Raw genomic sequence first — 22672 nt, 5'->3', positions numbered from 1 at the left:
TCAGGTTCTGGATTTAACGTCAGGTTCTGGACCTAACGTCAGGTTCTGGACCTAACGTCAGGTTCTGGATTTAACTCAAGTTCTGGATTTAACGTCAGGTTCTGGATTTAACGTCAGGTTCTGGACCTAACGTCAGGTTCTGGATTTAACTCAAGTTCTGGATTTAACGTCAGGTTCTGGATTTAACGTCAGGTTCTGGATTTAACGTCAGGTTCTGGATTTAACGTCAGGTTCTGGACCTAACGTCAGGTTCTGGACCTAACGTCAGGTTCTGGATTTAACATCAGGTTCTGGATTTAACTCAAGTTCTGGATTTAACGTCAGGTTCTGGATTTAACTCAAGTTCTGGATTTAACGTCAGGTTCTGGATTTAACTCAAGTTCTGGATTTAACGTCAGTTTCAACAACATGATAAAAACATGTAACATAATAAAAACATAATGATAATGAGAGGAGGAAGAGCTGCTGGTGGGAGGAGATGCAGAAAAGCTCAAATAAAGGTTGGATGGATCAAATATTGAATGGAAAACCAAAATGGACCTTCAGTCCAGATTTACAGTCGGTCCTTATCTGCAGAGAGAGAGAGAGTGTGTGTGTGTGTGTGTCAGAAGAAGATAGAAAAAGATGGAGAAGAGTCGAGTGTTTGATTTATTGGAGAGGAAATTGCTAACCATCCAGCAGCATCACTGACAATATAGATTGGTTTGCTCTCATTTCCATTTTCCTTCCTTCCTCTCCTCCTCTGCCTCCCTCGTGTTTGCTTTGCTTTAATGCATCTGAATTCATATTTGTCTGCCATCATTTTTTAGTTTGTTCCTACCCTGAATGGTCCGCTCCTTTCTGATGAGCAGAACCACAGCCAGTAGCTGAAAGCTGCTCACAGCAACCTGTCATGGCGGCCACTGGTGGCATTCACAGGACGTCACTAGCTAACGAAGCGACGTTACGATGTTATCTCGTAACGATGTCCCTTAGCTTAGCCAACGGTCGCGGGCGTGTGTGTGTGTCTATATATATATATATATATATATATATATATATATATATATGCGCGCGCGGAGCTCGTGCGGAGCGGCAAGAAGACGCAGGGTGAACCGTATCTGATGGGGAAACGCGGATCGACGTAACCGTCACCTCCGATGCCCATCACTGGACTCTCTTCTCCCTCCAGTCGATCGTCTGGAGTGTTTTATGTCTGCAGGTTTTCTGTTATCTTGTGAAAGAAAAGGATATTACAATGAGAGACGTTAATGAGCTGGAGGGACGTGACTAATTGCTGCAGTCAGAGGCAGAATACATGTTGGGCAGGGTGGGATCTTATCTGGTCTTTTACAGCTGGACCTGCTGAAGCCGCAGCAGGCCGCGGAAACACCTGCTGATACTCCTGTTCTTCCCGCAGAAACCTGAGCAACAACAAGCTGAGAGATCTGAGAGAGGGCGCCTTCGACGGCGCCGCCGGCGTGCTGGAGCTGCTGCTAACCGGGAACAAGCTAACCACGCTGCAGGGACGCATGTTCAGGGGCCTGAGCGGCCTCAAGACCCTGTGAGTGTTACCGTACCGCGCTCTGTGTGTGTGTGTGTGTGTGTGTGTGTGTGGCGGGGCGAGCAGTAAATCTGTTTTCTGCCTCAAAGTGGGGACTTTCCCTGCAGGCGACGATTAAATCGTTAGCTTTTATTGGGAAGAACTGGCTGTGCTCTCTGGGTTAAACGGGCCGGCTGACATGGAAAGAACCCAGAACCGGTTTCAGAGACGGAACAGCTGCAGGAAGAGAGCAGAACCAGAGCCGGAACAGAACCAGAGATGACAAATCCATTGATTTTTCATTTCTGGATCTGGAACCAGAACATCATTTCTTCACATTGACTCTTTACCGTCTCAACCGTTTCATTTACTGGCTGATTTTTCAATCTGATTCTGTTTATTCATCTCTTGTGTTTCTGCCAGTTTTTATTCTGCAGGTCAAAACTATAAGGTCCATAATGCATTGCAGTAGACAATGCTGCGGTGCATTTAGCTGGCAGTGGGATCTGGGTGTGACACCTAGTTATTAATGCACAGCACTTATAAAAAAACTACTGGATTTTAAAAAAATCATTTTATCTTCAAATTTTATATTTTATTAAACTTTTTTCTAGTAAAAATATCAGCAATTTTTTTTATTTAACACAAATGGCTCAATTTTTTGACATTGAATATCAAACTATATTAGGAATAAAATTAGAGGTGCACCGATTGCAGTTTTCTGGCCGATCGCTAATTACCAACCTTTTAAAAAGCTCTACCTCATTCCGATTTTGGCCGATGCCAATTTTTTTCGCCTGAAATGTTGCTCAATATAACAAGATAGTTGTTGAGTTGGCAACACTAGGGTCGCTATAGTCAGGGCCGTGCAGAGGCCACTAAAGGGGCAGGTGCTCAAAAAATGGGGCCCATCTAACCACCTTCTATGTCAGAATATTAACAAAGCCTCTCAGCTTTCAGAGTTTAATGAACAATGATAAATTACAAAATTGTGAAATATACAATCAAAGCTAAGGAAAATCTCTCTATAGATCATACAACTATGCATATGTAAGATATTTTATTAGTAATTTCTTTCTGCAGGTCTATTTTCTTATAGGAAAGTTTTGCAATTTTCAAACCTGCAATTTAGCAAGAAATGTAAATCAGAGCTGGACCACCAGATATATTTAGTCTTTACAGAATTACACTATTAAAGATATAAACAAGAGCCCAATGCAACCTTTTAGTGACTGTAATCTATAAAACAGAGCTGCCTGTTTGCTGCAGTGGAGATGAAGATGGTCCATTCAGGAAAGCAGAGCTGCATCAAACTTTAACGTGGAACTGCAGAAAAAAAACAAAAAAACACAAAAGCAAAAATTGAATTGTTAATGTTAATGCATGTCACCATGAGAAAAACCTACTGAGTTTTGCTTAAAACTTTTTTAAACATTTAAATCACACAATTGTCTCATGAAGTGAATTTTTTTTGCTAAACAAACTTATTTGTGCATGTCAGAAATCTTTTCTTGCTATTCTAAGTTTTGCTTGTGATTCTCACATGACGTCGTGGGCGGGGCCTAAAATCACAACAGAAGATTTCTGATGTGTGCAAATAAAAGTTTATGTTTGGTAAATAACTTTTTAAGTTCACAAGCCAAAAATTAGTTATTTAATTAAAAAAATTTTTTTAAACAAACTTTTTGTTTTTAAAAAAGGAATCATTACAATTCCAAAAGTTTTGATTACAATTTTATTTTACTTAACTGAGGTTAGTTTATTTTTTCCCATTGAATAATTAGGGAAAAAATTTAACTACAAACTCTGCGAACCAGAACCTAAACTTAAAGTCTGGTTGAGTTTTTCCCTTCATTAATGACTTTTATTACATACATTATATCTATCATGGTAATTCAGGGCGAGTTATTTTTAATTCTAAATTAAAATCCTTGTTGGACTTTTATTTAAGTGCTATTCTCCTTCAAGGTACATTTACCTAACGCCAGAATAAATCCCATGTACTTTATGCAGCAAAGGAAATTAGAAGATCGGACATATATCCATTATGGAGATGATCGGTTTTGGACGGGCGATGTGCCTCGTACACAGGGAAGAAGCTTTTTATTTATATAGCTTTGCTAGCAAAGTCGTTAGCTAGCAGCTAGCTAATAGCACAACAACAACAGCCTAATGTCTGTATGATAAAAATACTGAATGATAGATCAGAACAGTTTCTCCTCACCTGGCTGTCTCCTCCCCTCAGTAGTTCTTCAGAGAAAGGCAGACAGAGGCCTGTCAGTGTCTGTTGTATCTCATTACCTCTCTGCTTAAACCGCTGAAGCAGAAACGAGACTTCAACGTTTTCCATCATCTGACAAGCAGCAGGTCTGCTCCACTTTATTCACCAAAAACGTTTTTTTTTATATGTATAATTCACCAAAAACCGTTCTGTAATCTGGAACGTTCGCTATGCTGAGCTCCAGTTACCCGCCTTATCTCACTGCGCGAGAGGCAACTGGGTCATGCGTCACGGGCAAAAGGTCAAAGGTAACAAGGTGACCGGAAGGTTTATTATGTTGTACAAAAAAACAAAACAAAAAAATAATTTTAGTACATGTTGTTATGTGTCAGAAGAGGGCTTTGAAAATAATAATACCAATAAAAAAAAATTAAAAAAAATTGACCAAAAGGGCACTTTGGGGCAAGGAGCAAAAAGGGCAGGTGCTCAAGCCCCCAGGCCCCCCTCTGCACGTGCCTGGCTATAGTTACTTATAAACGTGCAGACAGAACTTGGTGGATAAGATCGGCTTCACATGTAAAAATCAGCCGATCACCAAGTTCCCAAAATTAAGGAGATTGGCACCGATAAATCGGTGCACCCCTAAATAAAATGGCTTGCTGTTTGAAAAATGTTTCGTTTGATTTGATGTTTCAGCCATTTTTGTTCATTTTGACGCCATTTTGAACAGTACTGGTTCCTGCAGCAGTTCCTGTCCTCACAGGAAGAACAGAAACGGCCAGAAACCAGAGGGACACGCCCGACCCCCACACATCGTCCAATTAAGGCCCAGAGTTTGCGTGTGTGTGTGTGTGTGTGTGTGTGTGTTTGTGTGTGTGTGAGTGAGTGTATGGGACTCTGTAATGCTATCATGTACATATATACAGACTAATGAGTCCCTAATGCTATCATGGCTGTCTCTGTATTATGTTAAGAGGCTCCTGCTCCAGTAATAGCCCCGCTAACCTGGTTAGCCTGTCCAGAGATTGCTAATGCTAACTAACTCACTTACGCTTCCTGATGATGTCATGTTCCGGGTCGTCATGGCCGACAGCGCGCTTCCTGTCCAGGATGACATCATGTCAGATCAAATCTCCCGAGTTTGTTCTGAATCATTTCAGTGAAATAATTACCGTCAGTGGTCTCAGAACCGAGGGAAACACTCGATTGATTCTTCATCACAAAATCACCAACACAATATTATTATAGTTAAATAAAACTAACACAAACTAATGTGGAGAAATAATTTTCATTAACTGAAATGAAAACAGTAATTTATACAGAAAACTGCAACTATGTCATGCATTTATGAACCTAACCAAAACATGTTCAAATAATTGATGAAATATCCTTTACGTTTATCTTTATTAATCTATTTATTAGCCTTTCAAACTGGTGAGAAGTTATTTTTTTCCCCACACAAGCAGTTTACGACGTTTAGGCGCTGCGTTTCAGATCCATACGTACACATGTCCGTTTATATATGAAAGTCTGTGAACCACATGTGCATCTTTCATGCATTTCCTGGTTTCACATGTGAAATTCATGAGATTTTTCTGTTCCGGAAGATTTGAAACGTCAGCCAATGAGAGACGAGGAAATCTGAGAGCAAGGAATGCTGGGAAATTCATACGTTGATCACAGATTAAACTGATCGGGGATTATTTTAAAAGCTTTATTCTAATAAATTATAAAAATATGATTATGTTAGAAATTATCTGTAGAAAAATCTGATGAAGTGGTTTTATAAACTGCGTAAAGTGTGTGTGTGTGTGCTTAGCATGCTGCGCAGCAACCAGATCAGCTGCATCGATAACGGCACCTTCAGCGGCCTGAGCTCGGTGCGCCTCCTCTCCCTCTACGACAACCGGATCTCCAGCATCGCCCCGGGGGCCTTCGCCACCCTGCACTCGCTCTCCACCATGTGAGTCACCTTCCTCACCCTCCTCATCCTCACCTGCTGCTCTGCATCTCACACACACAGCTTGATATTGCTGCACGTTTCTCTGTGGAAATCATCTTCCTCACAGATGCTCATCTTCATCGAATCGATTGGCTGGAATCCCAGGACATTTGTTATCATAGTATCTACACACACACACACCTACACGCACACACACCTACATGCAGAGTGGTTTCCATTGGATGTGGGGACTACTATTTTTATCATCACTTGTGGGGACCACACTTTCTAGTGGTTCTAAAAATTCATAAAAAATATTTTACACTATTTATAGCTGTATTGCCATATACACAGCTTCAAATAACTCAATTTCAAAAGTAGGGTAATCACCCCGTCTGGGCCATGCTACATGGGGACTCATTAACTTCCTAAAAAACATGTCAGTTGGGGACCATATTTACATATTATTTGCATAATTTACACATTCTAACTTACCTAGTGGGGACCTTTGTTCAATTTCCTGAAATATTCCATCTGCCTTATTAGATTTAAACAGAATGATCAATAACTTATTACTAACATCAGAAAATAACTTGTCACTAACATCAGAAAATGATTACATAGAAACAAATCATTGCAAAACACATTTTTATTTAACTATAGGCACAAAGATGCCCAGTGGCTGTAAAAGAAAAAAAAGAAACAACCTTATCTTAAAGGTGTTACAGATGAACCTGCATTTCACATTTTTCCAATAAACATTTAAAACAATGAAAAGACAAATAGTTCTTCTTCTAAATTAATACTGAAGCAGTATGTAAAAAACACATTGAACAAGTCATTGGAACTTAAATAGAAAAAGGAAAACTAAATATATAAAGGGTCTGTGTTAAGAGATGTGCCGATCAGGTTTTTTCCTGCCGATTCCGATCACCCATGAGGCAGATCATGGCTGATTACCGATCACATAATTATTATTTTTTTAATCATAAGCACTACCGGTTACATTATGTGGAAAAAGGAACCATGAATTCACCTTAATTTAGACAAAAACTTGTTTTTAATAACTTTTTCCAAGAAAAAAACAAAACAGGCTTTGTGCAAATTGTACTGCTATTGATAATACTACCTTTATCAGACTGAAAACATATGAAGGCTCTGAAGAGGCTACATAATGCAGACTCAAAATAAAACCTCTCAACATTGCCAAAAAATTCAAGTATAAAATTTAACATTCAAAGGCAAAAACAGGATCCATTATAATAAACAATCCTGAGTTACTAATGAAAACTTCCTGATAGCATGGCGGCTAGCTGATTACTGCTAGTTCTGAGTGGCTGTTTCTGACTGAGCGGAGTAATTATGCAGAACAGGGAGGAGGCAGAGGAGATCGATTATTTTTTCAGATTTGTCTCATGTTAGGACAGCGAAAGTTTTATATAAAAAATTTTTTTTAAGTTAGATGCTGCAGCTTTAAACAGAGGTTCAGTGTGAGAGTCACTACCAGGTGGAGCAGAAGCGAAGCTCCGTCTGTCAGATATTACTACCTGTAGCGGCAGTTCAACAGCGAGAGCAGAACCAGCGTCTTACATCGCAGCTCGAAGACTTAAATAATTTTGCGGGTTATTTGTTTAGCTTTCTGACCATCATGCTAATCTGGGTGAGTGTTTGTAGCTGTGCACTGCTTTACCTGCTATGTGATTGCTCCATATGTCTTTTTTTACTGCAGTGAGCCTCGATGTAGCCAAACTCTGTCAAGTATGGCATTGTTTTTATGCCATATTAGATTTGTCGTGTTGATGTATTTTGACCTGCTTCATCCCATGTGCTTCGATTTTCCGCTGCAACATGCAAACTTCCCCATTCACTCAGTGCATGGGTGAGTTCCACACGACATCGCTTAGGATTTATTGCTGCGCGTTTGCGCAATGTTAAGGAAAGAGGAGACCAGCTGCACAGGCAGGCTGCGAAATGAGATGCAGGTGATCAGTTTGTGTGATCATACACTTTTTCACGGAAATCGGCCTTTTATGATCGATGGCCGATCGATCGGCACACCTCTAGTCTGTATTTTCAGGCAGTTTGTTTTTTCGTTTGAAATGAAAAATGAAAAAACAAAAATAGACTCGTTTTTTCATTTTTCGTTTATTAAACCAAACTCAGAAATCGGATTTGTGGCTCGTTATCCGATTTCACATTTGGTGCACAAAACAAAAATAAAATGGAAAAAACGGATAATGAGCGCTCAATTTCGATTTTCATGATTTCATTTTTGAAAAGCGGTCTGACCCGGAAGTTCTCTCCCCGCACTCTTTGTTTTTGTAAACTCGTCCATAGTGGCATGCAATTAATTTGATCATGACACCTTGACACAGGAAGCCAAAGCAAACTTTGTTTTGTATATAAAGCTAGTAGCTTCTAAATGCAGCTTCCAATTCAGTAAATGGTTAAAGGGCTAGCCCGTCCAACTTTTACAAACCTTTAATCTACTCGTTTAAAAAGACGCTCGAACCGCAAATATAACATTTTGCCTGTTTTTCCTTTTTGAATTGCATTAGCATACCAATTATAATCCAGTATGTCAAGAACAAGCATGCAGAAAAGGTTGATAATCAAAATATACAATAAAAATGTAGCTATTTCTCTCAGGTAGGAAATGTTTGAAATAATGTGCCAAACAGATTATTAAAAGCTTAACTAAATAAATGTTTGCCTACGGAAGAGGATTTGGGAAAGAAAATAGGTCATCATTCTGACTTTAATCTAAAAAAGTAATTTTGCACATCAGTTGAAGTTAGAAAAATGTTATAGGCCCCTTATCCTCTTCTGTGGTTCACCACCACACAATATTTTTTCACATTTTTATAAGTGAAATATGACTGTCCAATTAGAAATGAAAACTGTTGTCCCCTTAATGAGACTATTTACTTGTAACTTATTGGTCTCAACTGTCTAAACATAATGAACAACTTTTGAGTTGATACTTTCCATTATTTCTTAACATTAAAATAATTATTTCATATGTAATTTGTATCAATCTGTATGTAATCAGAGCTTTAAACTTCTTACAAAATAACAGACCACTTGTCAAAAATGAAATAATGAAAATCAAAATTGACAGCTTGTTATCCGTTTTTCCATTTCCGTTTTGTGCACTAAATGGGAAATCAGATAACGGAGCCAAAAATCCAATTTCTGATTTGGTTTTCTAAATGGAAAATGAAAAAACTAGTCTATTTAAGTTTTCTCATTTTCCATTTCAAACGAAAAAACGAACTGCCTGAAAATACACGGACCCGAGCCACAAATCCGATTTCCGATTTTGGTTTGTTAAAAGAAAAACAAAAAAACAAATCTATTTTTGTTTTCTCATTTTTCATTTCAAATGAAAAACGAACTGCCTGAAAATACACGAACCATAAAGCACGGCTATTTAACGACATTGAATCTTCTTCCTGTTAGTTGTCATGTGTTTATGAATGAAAAATTTAACATTTTGCCATGTTCGATTTTTTTAAAGCCACTGTTTCTGCCTTTAAGCATTTTTTACAGTGATTTTTTTTTCTGGCACTGTGAAAGATTTTATGAAAGCACCCAGGTGTTTCTCGACGGCATGAACTTCGTCTGCAGTCCACGGTGCTCTCTTTGCAGGTCTTTTGCTTTAAAAAGATCAGATAAGCAAACTGAGAAACCTCAGAACTCATTTAACAATAAATATATTTATTTATAAATACTGTTCAATGACAATAAAAATTGAACAGCACAAGGCATACTATATTAATTAACAGTAACAATTTTTAAACTTAGAATTACTTTTTAATCAATACTATTGAAATAATTTTTCTAAAAATATAGATGGACAATGAATAAAAATAGTCAAAAGCATACCTTCACCTCATGAAACAACATTGTTTCCAGAAAATGTTTCAAATGTGACAGCGTTTTATTTTACTGACCAGTATTATCCTAATACTATGTATACTATATAGACTTGTACTTGTTAAAGTACAGTTTTTTTGTGATTCATGTCAAAACCCTGACAAACACAAACGTGTGTGTCTGGAGTGTTTAATGAAAAAAAAGATGAAAAGACAAATAAACACAGGAAACACATGGAGCCAGAGTCAAGCAACAACAAAAAAAGAAACGAACAAGGCAGCAGGATAAAACAGGGAAGTAAAGGAATTTAAAGGGAGGACCAAGACAGACTGGGCTGTTGACTAGGAGGTTGCAGGTGTGAGGGGCGAGGGAGAGCACACAGCAGGGTAACTAGAAATTGATTCTAAGGCCCACTCCAAATACTCGCATGACGCCCTACACCCCTCAATGAGTTGTGGACTGAGTCTAAGCACACAAGGGTTGTACTGGTTTACCTTTCAAGCAAAATCTTGTGGTGCTGCCTTTCAATGGTATCTCCTCTTGATCATCATCTGTTGAGGATGAGGGTGGTGGTTTACGTTTCCTGGATGGTGGTGGTGTCATTTTGTTTCTATTTTGAGAGGAAGGGTTTGCACTTCTGATGGTTCTACAAAAATTAGAGTAGCATGTTTTTCATGATAACATTAACTGTGAATACAACAATTCAGATCTTGTGTTGTAAATAAAGTAAAGATTTCTTAAAAGAAAAATCAATTTTAGAAATATATTCTAATTCTTAAGAGTTAAGACATCCTATAAGAACCTTGATCTTTTCATTTAGTTACAAATAGCTCAACTGTGTGCTCAAGTCAGATTATACATAAAGTGAAAGAAAACTAACAGCTTGCTCTAAAGTACCTTATATTGTAGCGGTTCTCAACGTGGGCGGTATCGCCCCCCGGGGGGCATTCAGATGATGGCAGGGGGCGCTGACGGAAATTTTTACAAAAGGGGGGCGCTGGGATTCTTTTGGGGGGCGTTTGGTCAAAGGTAAACTTTGCACCTTATATGCACAAGACAAGTTTAGACTTTGAGCAGTTTGCTAAAACTGTATTTTGTAACATTAAAAAATGTGAAAAATGAGCCAATTTAAGTAAAGAAATCCCTCCATGGTGGTACCATGATAGAGAGCGTTTATTTTATAGCGTTAACGCAGGAGCTGTAAGCGGTCCGGTATGAAACGGGTGTGATAAAACAACAGTGCTACCACAGCACTTTTAAATTTCAATAATCAGAATACCGAAATTGTTTCCATTGTTTTAAAAGGTTTATGTCAGTCTGCCTTTTCCCCATCGATACGCTTCCCGACCTCCCTGCGACTTAGGGGGTTAAAAAAGAAAAAAAAATGACGCACACTTTGTGTAAAACTCTGAAACAGGAGAAGCGGGAGATAAAACGGAGCGACGAACTGGATGTGAATTATGGCATAAAAACAGAGAATCCGACGTTGAACAGTGAAAAATCAACACGATGTGAAACACATGACGATTAGGTGGCGCAGCAGGTGATGAGTGAAGATTAATGATGGTCAATAAACGATCAAATAAATCTAGCAACAGGAAAGAAGTTAAAGTGGACATAGCAATAAACCAAGAGAGGATAATAATCAAAGGAAACTAAGTAGAAATTAATGAAGAACAAAATGCAAGAATAAACTAAGAAACTAAAGTAAATACAGAGGAATAAACGGGTATGGCAAGACCTTTCAAGCAATAATTAATACAGAGACTGTATGGCAAGAATAAACAGACACTATTTCCAGATAAAAGGTAAAATAATGTTGTTGACATGCCATGGGTTTGTTGAGGCCACATCTAATACTGAGAATAAATATATCTTGCAGATCATAACAATAAATAACTGATCACTTATTTATGTTTTTAATTAGATTTGATATATTCATTTCTTCCACATTATTTTTCATGTCGGTGTTAATGTCATGAGGCTGATGACTCCATGACACTTTCAATTTGACTCATTAGGATTTGATTAAGAACCAGATTTGTTCTTTGTAATTTCTCTCCAGTAAAACTATTAATCTATAAATCAACAGACAGGGCTATATAAAGAAATAATCAGTGTTTCTGTCTCATATTTGTATGGCATTAAGGACCTGAAACTTTAGTTTTTCCACTGAAAGCTCTGGTTTGCACAGTAAATGCCATGTGGGTGAAATTTATGGATGATACTCTGATGTCCCATTCTCCTGAAGGCAGCACAGAGCTGCACCACCAGAAACTGACAGAAACACTGAAGAGAAGAAGAGCTAAGATTAATGTAGTTACAGTTCTATCCATGTTTTAATGTTGCAGAGCTCAGTCGTTTTGCAAATAGTTCAAAGTTTAAACTGGCATGTTGAACATCTTTTATCTGGTCATTTTGTGGAATATTTAACAACTAGAAAATGGCACAGAATAAGAATATTTTTTCCACTCTGATTGGCTGCTGTTAGGCCTACCGATTTTAAGTTGAATGTTCATTGCATTTTTTGTAGACACCTGTGAAAATAATTTCTATTCCCATGGGTTTTTTGTTCTCTGGGAAATTATTTTTGATGATAAATACAGAAACAAGCATAAAAATCAAAACATCTACAATATTGATAGTAATATTAATTATAAAATAATAGTCAGTGCAAATTAGCCTACAAATTCTTTGGTGGGGGACAGTGAGGAACCTGGAAAAGGCTAGGGGGGCGCTGGCCCAAAAAAGGTCGAGAAACACTGTTATATTGTATAGTAACTTTTCAAAACTCTTATCAATAGCAGAAGAGATTTCCTCATCCACAGCATTGTTGTCATCATTGTTATCAGAGTTTATATTTTCTGTTTAAACCACAAAAAAACATGTAAAGTGAAGGATTAACTAAATAATCAGTCTTGCCAGATTTGGTGAATCAACTGGGCAGTTTTTTGTTGTCGTTTTGCAGTTAAAAATTTTCTTAGATGAGTAGAGAGGTTAGGAGTCTGGTCAAGTTCTGAACTGACCTATTAAAAATACATTTTAACCAATCATTCATAATAATTAACTCATAGCTCTCTGAACTGCATTGGAGAAGATGTCTACTTCATTTGTGATGTGGAACTTGGCTCGTTGTGAGCTTGTGCTTGTGGAGGAACATTCCTGTGCAAACTTCAAGCAATGAGACTGCAGCCTGGACAAATGGCAGGTGATGTTTAGAATAGACAGAAAGCAGCTTCTGGGAAGCAGTTTGACCAGCTCCAGTATCTGTAGCCTGTATTAAATGTTCAGTACAGTTTTTAAAATTGCAAATGATACATGGAACAAAGGACAGATAGACATACCTGAATTTCATCTTAAGTTCTTGCCATGAAACTCTGCCATTCTTCCATTTTCTAAAGCCATCAGAACTTTGCTGATCTTGGCAAGTTGTAGGGCAGAGGTGTCAATCTCCAGTCCTGGAGGGCCACTGTCCTGGAACTTTTAGATGTGCCTCTGCTGTGTCACACCTGAATAGAATAATTAGGTCATTAGCAGTACTCTGGAGAACTTATCTATATAATTAAGAGGCAATTAAGCCATTTGACTCCAGTGTTTTGTACCTGTGACACATCTAAAAATTGCAGAACAGTGGCCCTTGAGAACTGGAGTTTGACACCCCTGTTGTAGGATCTTCTCTGGAAGCCTGTAGAACTCGAGATGAATTCGAATGTAATGTCCCAGAAAGGTTGCCAGTTGATCCATTTCTGAATTAGTCATATTCAAGACAGTTGAAAGTGTTGCAGCATGTTTTCAGAGTTTGATAGATGTCAGTGACCTCGGACATTTGGTGCCACAGGCTCTTGCAAAGTCACAGAGGCAGTCTGAACCTCAGAAATGTGTCATGACTTCTGGTCTTGCAAACAAATACAAGTTGTCTTTTAAAACGTCACAGGGTTCTCTCAGTTTAACTAGAAGTTCTAAAGCAGACAGCATTTTAGGAGTTAGAAGAATCGGAACTGGCCACTGTCGTTTTCCTCTTTTGACAATCCTTGAAAAGTGCTGGCAGAGCTTTTTTCTCCACTTCAGTGAGTGCCCAGTCAACGTCTTGGTGCTGGTCAGACGTATCTCTTGACAAAAAGGCCACCAAAGGCATGCTAGCAACTTCTCCTTCTCTACGTCAGTTAAACAGAATGATCTGGGCAAGCAATGACTTTGTCAACCTTATCCAAGCTTCTGTACAGGGGCTTTCAGAGAGCGAAAAGCAGCATTCATCTTGGATTTGATTCAGATGTGCATGCAGTTTTTATACATCTTCAGTAAAGGACATGAGAGTTGGTACATTCCCCTTAGACTTTCTGATGTTTCTTAGGGCTGTAGCAGAGATTAACTCATTCCACTTCTCTTGATGGACATTTTGAAACGCACTGGCCTTTCTCACAAGTTCTGAGTTGTTATATTCTGGTTGCTATGGCGGCGCACAGAAGTGCAGCGGCTTCTCGAGCTCCCAAGATTAAGACTTATTTTAACATCTTTGAGACTGTTTTTGGAAAAAGTTCAGCAACAACTTTGCAGCTGAAATACAGCTCAGCCGAACTGATGTCCATTGGAGACATTTCGGCTGTTGATTTATCACCGAAGCTGAAATCTGCACTTGGGAGACAGCAGCTCCTCAGATCAATGGACTGGCACAGCAGGGTGCACGGAGCAACAGTCAAAAGGAAACGTGCCCAAAAACAGAAGAGCGGGTAGCGGGCTGGCGTGTTGGCCCAGCTGAAGGCTAGGAAGCCACCTTTTCTGTCTCCGTTTCTGGCCAATGTCCGCTCACTGGATAGCAAGGTGGATTTGTTACATCTGAGGCTGAGAGTTTCCGCAGAGATGAAGACGTGTGCTGTTCTTTGCCTAAAGGAAACCTGGCTTAACAGAACCATGCCAGACTCAGACTTCCAGATCAACGGTCTTCAGTTATTCCGAGCGGACCGCGAAAACATGGGGAGGACGACTCTGTATGTACGTGAATGAAGGTTGGTGTACGAACTGTGGACTGGTTAAAAGCTGCCTCAGGAGATTACTGCGGTGTTAGTCACCATTGTTTACATCCTGCCGGGTGCTAATGGCAGCGAAGCATTGAAGGAGCTACATGACACCGTTAGCTCACTGCAGATAGATTTTTATATTGGTTCTGCTCTGTCCCTTATACTGCTGTAACAATGTATATTTCCCCACTTGTGGGATTAATAAAGGAATATCTTATCTTATCTTATGAAGCACCTGGAGGCGTTTTACATGGTTGCGGGGACTTTAACCACGTGAAACTGACGGACAGTGCCCAGTTTTTACCAGCACGTCACCTTTCCCACATGCAGAGACAACACTCTGGACTGTGTGTACACCAACATTCACGGTGCGTACAGAGCTCTTCCTCGTCCCCATCTTGGCCTCTCCAACCACATCTCCATCCTGCTGGCGCCAGCATATCATCCTCTGATGAGACGGATCAGACCAACAAAAAAGACAGTCACTGTGTGGCCCAGAGATGCAGCCTTTGTGCTCCAGGACTGTTATCAGTGCACAGATTGGCAGGTCTTCAGAGAGGCAGCTACTCATGAGGGAAAGGTGGACCTGGAGGAATACACCTCCTCTGTTCTTGGCTTCATCTCCAAGTGTGCTGATGATGTCACCACCACCAAGACAGTAACCTGTTACCCAAACCAGAAACCCTGGCTGAATGCTGAGGTGAGAGCTCTGCTGAAAGCTCGGGACACTGCGTTCAGGACAGGCAAGGCATCAGCACTCCGAGAAGCAAGGAAAGAACTGGCTGCAGGCATTGTGAGGGCCAAAGCCATACGCCCAGAAAATTCAAGGTCACTTCACCACCAACAACCCCCAGCACATGTGGAAGGGCATCAAGTGCATCACTAACCACAACATCAGGGATACATAATGTCCAAGGGACCCCTCACTGCCAGATGCACTCAACAGGTTCTATGCCTGCTTTCAGGATCCTAACACCTCCCTCAGCACCAGAGTAATTCCACCACCTGGTGACACACCTCTCTGTGTGACAACAGCAGATGTGAAGAAGTCCCTCCAGGAAATCAACCCCCGAAAGGCTGCAGGCGCCGACAACATCCCAGGGCAAGTACTGAGGGACTGTGCACATCAGCTGTCTGAGGTGTTGAAGGACATCTTCAACACCTCACTGTCACTGCCATCTGTGCCCACCTGCTTAAAGACCACCACTATTTTCTCTGTCCCCAAGTGCTCCACAGTGACGAGCCTGTATGACTACCAGCCCATAGCCTTAACATCGGTAGTCATGAAGTGCTTCGAGAGGCTAGTCATGAACCACATGAAGGACTCCATCGATGTCACTGTGGACCCCCATCAGTATGCCTACAGGAAGAACTGTTCCACTGCTGATGCCATTTCATCAGTGACCCACACAGCCCTCACCCATCTAGAGAGCAGGAACTCCTACATCCGTCTGCTCTTCCTGGATTTCTCCTCAGCATTCAACACCATCAACCCACAGACCCTGGTGCAGAAGCTCTCCTCTCTTGGACTGAGTTCCACACTAGGGAACTGGATTCTGGACTTCCTGACCAACAGACCTCAGACTGTGAGGATCCACAACACCATCTCCTCCTCCATCACCCTCAGCACTGGCTCGCCACAGTGCTGAGCCCCCTCCTCTTCACTCTGCTGACGTATGACTGCTCGGCAAGACACCCCAGCTGTCATATAGTGAAGTTTGCAGGCAACAGCAGTAGTGGGACGCATCATGAACAGTGATGAGTCCAGAGGGGAGGTGGAACATCTGGTGCACTGGTGCAGAGGACGGCTCTGCAGAGGGAGGTCAAGGTGCACAGAGGGCTGTGGGGAGCAGCCTTCCCTCCACCTCAGACATCTACAGAGCACGATGCAGGAGGAGGGGGCTCCTCATCATGAAAGACTCGACCCATCCAACCCATCCAACACACAGGCTGGAACAGCCTGTGTGTTGGATGGGTGGAGTCCTGATGGGTGGAGTTCTGTTCCAGCTGCTTCTCTCAGGCCAGAGGCTGAGGAGCATCCAGAGCAAAACCACCAGGCTGAGGAACAGTTTCTTCCCTTAAGCCATCAGGCTGCTGAACTCAAGTTGCACCAAATGTGGCTTCACTTCATAGCTTGAGACACATAACAGACACATAACTACATCACTTTATCTGGGACCAGAGTACAAACTTCGTACCACAAACTCCAAAGGTGGTATGACAATAAAAAATCCTTGTTCAAGATCAAACCCTGTGCCTTTAGGAGTTTGCCAACTTTAACTAGAGAATTTCCAAGTTTGCTAGCCAGTGATGGGATCTTGAACACGTTTCTTTCACTATCAAATCCACATGTGAATTGGACAGCTCTCACAGTCTCCATGTAGTTTTTTTGGATCTATGAGTTCTTCCATTTTTTTAAAAGTTGTATTTCCTGGCATTGTACATTAACCTTGCCAATTCTCTCATCTTTTCACGTACACATTAATTCCTGAGTGAAGTACCACCCTTGTTCAGCAAATGTTGCCCCAACTCAGTAATTACAAAGTTATTCTTGATAAGATCTGTAATTGGACCAGGTTTCATTGCACTGATTATTCCCCATAATTGTTTGCCAATGTTGGGAGGTACGCCGCCAACATAAGTACAGATGGACTGCACACAATTTTTTTCCCGGTTTTAAACGGGCTGATTCTGGTCTAAGAGCACAACTCCACATGTGGCGTCATAGTACTTTTCTTGTAAAAAGACCGTGGCAATATGCACAGTGCATGAAGTCTTCACTCTTCATTTCTTCCTTTGGTCGCTTGAATGGCACCAACACTCCGCCTCCTGATTTTATTACATTGGGATTGTGACTATAGTTTCCTTGCGTATGAAATCTAGATGGTTTTTCTCTCCTTGGAACCTGTTGGAAAGCTGAGTGCTTTAACCACGTCCATTTTATCTTTGTGTGCTTGCTGCAGATGTCTTGCCATTTTGGGAAATGGTTTGCCGCTGTACAGACAGTAATGCTTTTTGTCGTAGACCCTTTTTCTTCCCTTCTTTTGGCATGCACTAAGAACTATAGAGCATGATTCATTGCCAGAACTGTCTGCGACAAACTTGACAGATGTATTGTCACATTCCACAACAGTTTCTGAAGATGAAAACTTGCTGATCAAATCTTCATGGAATCATTGGGATGAATATTTAATTCCTCGCTCCCAATATCGCTGTCCTCAGTGGAATCAGGAATGTATTCTTCGCCACTACCCGATGTTGAGTCAAAAAGGTTGCCAAAATCTTCAAGATCCACATTCTTCATCTAAATGGGACAGAAACAATGAATATGCAGTTTTATTTTTAAACATAGCTGTTCTCTGTGCCATAGTTGGTGAAAGAAAAGAGGAAGAAAAACTTATACTGACACTTTTAGTACGGCGCAATTTAGGTATTAATTTGTTTTCATCAAAACAATGTGAAATTCTGGAACAGAGATAGACATGCTTGTTTCAGCAAAGAAACTAGACCCATGAAAACTATGACAATTAAAAAACTGAAAGTAAAACAAATTATAAAATTTGATATTAGGGTAATTTAAGATACTTGATTGTAAAAAAAAAATGAATGGCTGATTTTTTTCCCTCACAAAACTTTCACTTTTAGAAAACTTTCACAGAAGTTAAAGAATGTAAGATGAATTTAAGGTACTGTATACCATAGACATACCCTAACCATTTCCTGAAAGTCAATTTGCTCCATCTCTTGACACTGGTTAATGTGTGATATGGGGGTAATTAGTGTCCTTAAAAAAAGACACTACATAAGCAAACTTCAAAAACTATTCAGATAGATTGAAAAATCCTTGAATATAGCACAGCAGATCCACTTCTACACGTACTGGCCTTCAGGACTTGTGACCATCAAATGACAGTTAAACAGAATAATAAGCCAAACAGTGTTAAGCATGAAATACATTTTTCAAATGAAACCAAAGAATCATGACTAGAAATTGTGAACTAAAGCCCTAAATTAAAGAAATAATCCAAATCTTCTACATTTTCAGGCACTGCAACTGGGTTTAGTGTTTTACATGTACCTCAGACATGAGTAATGGGGACCCAACACACATGCAGTTAAACGTCCTTCTGGGGACCAACTTTGTTCTAGCATCTAACACACTAGGTAACACTGGTCAGTGTGTGTTGTGGGGACACCGTGAGTGTCCAAAGGAGAGCATTGGCTAGCAAATTTGGAAACTAACACTGCATTAAGTCTTAGTCAGATGTAGCACCGCACCTGCATTTTGACATGCAGATCATTCAACTGATTGCTGCATTAGTTTTAAGGACTTGTGGCCATCAAATGTCAGTCAGCCATACCCCATGTCAACACAACACATTGTACAGGCACATCTGACCCTCACTATTACATTTGATTCAATTAGTATTGTTATGAACATCTTTAAGTCCAACTCAACAATATCTGAAAACTGAAACAGGAATGTTATAGGTGTCCAAATGCTGATTCTTTGGTAATATTCACCTATCTGCCACTGAGAAGCAACGTAACAAAATGGTCTAAGTTTGAAAAAAAAAATCTTATTTGACAGTGGAATTAGATCTAAACCAATTTGTTCATACTTGTTGGAAAATTTTAAAATCTATATTTTCAATTTTGTCTTTAAAATACAATTTTGCAAAGTATTTTAAATCTTTCATTCTGTGTTGATGATGAATCTTGTATTTTTTTTCTTCATTCTTCTCATTACTTCACTGTTTACTAAGCTTCTTACCTGTGTCCTCCATGGACAGTCTGAACCCCCATAATCATAGGTGATTTCTTCTCCTTTAATGTCATTAAGGGCAAACAAACAAAGGTGGAGTTTTCCATTCACGTTAATTTTTTCATTTTGCAGTTTGGTTGTCTGTGGTCATCATTTATGAGCCTAACGAGTGACCCATCTTCTCTGGAGGCATCAATGCTTTAAAGGACAAAAACGGATAAAAAGCGGAAAACATAAGAGTAAAAAAACGATCCATTCATCAGAATTTTTCAAAGTACAGAAATATTTCAGCCCTCACCACCAGGTTTTGCCTTGCCACTTAAATGCAAACATAAAAGCAGCACAAGCAGGGTGGTACAGTCTCCTCTTCTCAGATTCTTCTTCATTGATCCTTTCTCCATGATACTTAACTACAAACTCTCCTTTGTAAATTGGACTTTTTGCAAAGACCCCACATCCTATAAAGCCTCGCACAGTGTCTTCTTATCAATTAGTTGCTAAAATGTTCAGATATGTTTGGCTGCTGGACAGTTTGACTTTGTCATTAATCTTTGATTGAATTTGCTAAATAATATGCCATCTTACCTTTCACTGCATTAATGTACTTCACCTCAAGTTTCAATACTTTGTCCGTTCTTGAAACAACGCGATGCATTGCATCTTTCATCGGGCTGATACGTGGTGCCATTTTAAACTGCAAAACATCAAAATAAGCTGCAAATCAACATTTCTATAAAACATGAAAACCTTAAAATTTCTTATCACTTGTTTTAATTTCCAATAAACAGCAGTGAGCTTGGAGCCATCAAGTTGTCATGCACTGAACTATATATGGAATTGGTGAGTAGTGAACACAATGTTGTTTTGTTTGTTTAGCATGTTGGTGGTGGTAGCCAATGCTAATTGTTTGATCATCAATTGTCACATGATCTAACTTCTTAAGTTCAATATGTGATTAAGATAATGAGATAAATGCTGATAACTTTATTTTGTCTTAAAGATTTGATTGTGGATATAATTGCATTTATTCCTGTATATAACTGAAAAAGTCTAGTTAACTAGCAGGCTGGAATTTTACTGGTCCTGTTTATTTCAATACAGGCCAGGTGACCCTTTTAGGGTTAAAGGATGGTGAGCTTTTGACAACTGGCTGGGGTCAGGAGAACCTGAAACTCACTCCTTACTGGTCTGGTAGGAGGCTGATGGTCTGTAGTATTTCCCCCTCCATCTCACCATACAAACACACAATCCATTATTCATCTCTTCTCCATTGGAAACAAACTGCGCTTGGACATTTTCACCTCAAATATCTGGACAATCAAACCATGGACTTTTCAAATGTGTGTCAGTCAGACACGGTGCTGACAGGTGGGGAAATTTAGGACTTTTGTGCACATTTATATGGAAGATTTACTGCAGTACTGTGTATATATTTTGTATTTAATGTTTTTGGGTTCTATTTGTGTTTTGTGGTGTTCACTTTAATTTTCTCTTTAAAATACATGGTATTGAAAGCAGTTATTCTTTTGTATTTTTATTGATTACTGACAACTGCTCCAGGCTCGGCTTCCTGGAAACTGAGCCTGGAGACTCTGGGTCGGGCTCTCTAAACTCTGGGGACGAGGTCACCAAAGTGGTTAAAGAGCTCCTTGGTGGCAGGGCCCCGGAGGTGGATGAGATCCGCCCGGAGTTCCTTAAGGCTCTGGATGCTGTAGGGTTGTGTTGGTTGACACGGCTATGCAACATTGCATGGACATCAGGGGCAGTTCCCCTGGATTGGCAGACTGGGGTGGAGGTCCCTCTGTTCAAAAAGGGGGACCGGACGGTGTGCTCCAATTACAGAGGGATCACACTCTTAAGCCTCCCTGGTAAGGTCTATTCAGGGGTCCTGGAGAGGAGGGTCCGTCGGATAGTCGAACCTCAGATTCAGGAAGAGCAGTGTGGTTCCGGTTCTGGTCGTGGAACACTGGACGAGCTCTACACCCTCAGCAGGTCCTGGAGGGTTCTGGGAGTTCGCCCAACCGGTCTACATTTGTTTTGTGGACTTGTAGAAGGTGTTCGACCGTGTCCCTAGAGGGGCCCTGTGGGGGGTTCTCCGGGAGCATGGGGTACCAGACCCTTTGATACGGGCTGTCAGGTCCCTGTATGACCGGTGTCAGTCTGGTCCACATTGCCGGCAGTAAGTCGGACTCGTTTCCCGTAGAGCTGGACTCTACCAAGGCTGCCCTTTGTCACCGATTCTGTTCATTACTTTCATGGACAGAATCTCTGGCCAGCCGAGGTGTTGAGGGGATCCGTTTTGGTGGCCTTAGGATCGCATCTCTGTTTTTTGCGGATGATATGGTTCTGTTGGGGTCAGGGGGGGTCGTCCTGCCTCAAGTGGAGGAGTTTAAGTATCTGGGGATCTTGTTCACGAATTAGGAAAGAATGGAGTGGGAGGTCAGACCGTCGTGGTGAAGAGAGAGCTGAGTCAAACAGCGAAGCGCTCTCGATTTACCGGTCGATCTACGTTCCCACCCTCATCTATGGTCATGAACTTTGGGTCATGACCGAAAGAAGAGGTCATGGATACAAGCGGCCGAAATGGGTTTCCTCCACAGGGTGGCTGGGCTCTCTTAGAGAGAGAAGCTCGGTCATCCAGGAGGGACTCAGAGTAGAGCCGCTGCTCTACTCGCCGAGAGGAGCCAGTTGAGGTGGCTCGGGGATCTGGTCAGGATGCCTCCCTGGTGAGGTGTTCCGGGCACGTCCCACCTGGAGGAGGCCCCAGGGAAAACCCAGGACACGCTGGAGGGACTATGTTTCTCGGCTGGCCTGGGAACGCCTTGGGGTTCCCCCGGAGGAGCTGGAAGAAGTGGAAGTCTCCCTCTCCCCAGTCGGGTCGCGGGAAGCTGCTGATCCCGCGACCCGACCCCGGATGAAGCGGAAGAAAATGGATGGATGGATGGCAACAGCTCCAGCAGATGAATTTCTTCTGAATATCATATGCCATCTAGTCCCTTAGTACATTAAGTAGTGCTACACATGTATCATTAGATCAGAGGTTCCCAAATTGTGGGAAGCCGTCTAGATGGATGAAAAAAAAACAAAAAAAACAAAACATGAACGCTGTCTGCACTGGGTTTTTACCTTAGAATGGCCAACTCTCTGTTATTCCTGTCAATTTGATACAGTAGAGGCTTCCACACTTCCCATATCTGTGTCCTCTGTCACTTTTATCAGCAGTTAAAACTGTTTAATCCGTTGTTAACATGTGGAAACCTGTTTTTCCGAGCCGCCTTTAAACGCAACATGAGCGCTACGACGCTCGCGCTGGGTTTCCACCTGTGAA

The 22672-nt window shown here is 40.8% G+C and overlaps 1 protein-coding gene and 1 pseudogene across 1 annotated transcript in view; one reads left to right on the top strand and one right to left on the bottom strand.

The window, feature by feature from the left end:
- The window catches only part of slit3 (slit homolog 3 (Drosophila)), a 234923-nt gene that overhangs the window by 180262 nt on the left and 31989 nt on the right, over positions 1 to 22672 (top strand). Inside the window, exons 17-18 of the mRNA XM_015005503.2 lie at positions 1400 to 1543; positions 5563 to 5706. Coding sequence (XP_014860989.1) covers positions 1400 to 1543; positions 5563 to 5706 — 288 coding nt within the window. The remainder of the gene's footprint in view (positions 1 to 1399; positions 1544 to 5562; positions 5707 to 22672) is intronic.
- LOC148156684 (N-lysine methyltransferase KMT5A-A-like) lies at positions 17737 to 20032 on the bottom strand (annotated as a pseudogene).

The sequence above is a fragment of the Poecilia mexicana genome, unplaced genomic scaffold (genome assembly GCF_051168715.1).
Source record: "Poecilia mexicana isolate PSO_F unplaced genomic scaffold, ASM5116871v1 scaffold_10, whole genome shotgun sequence".
NCBI classification, from domain to species: domain Eukaryota; kingdom Metazoa; phylum Chordata; class Actinopteri; order Cyprinodontiformes; family Poeciliidae; genus Poecilia; species Poecilia mexicana.
This window is presented reverse-complemented; position numbering and strand designations above follow the sequence as displayed.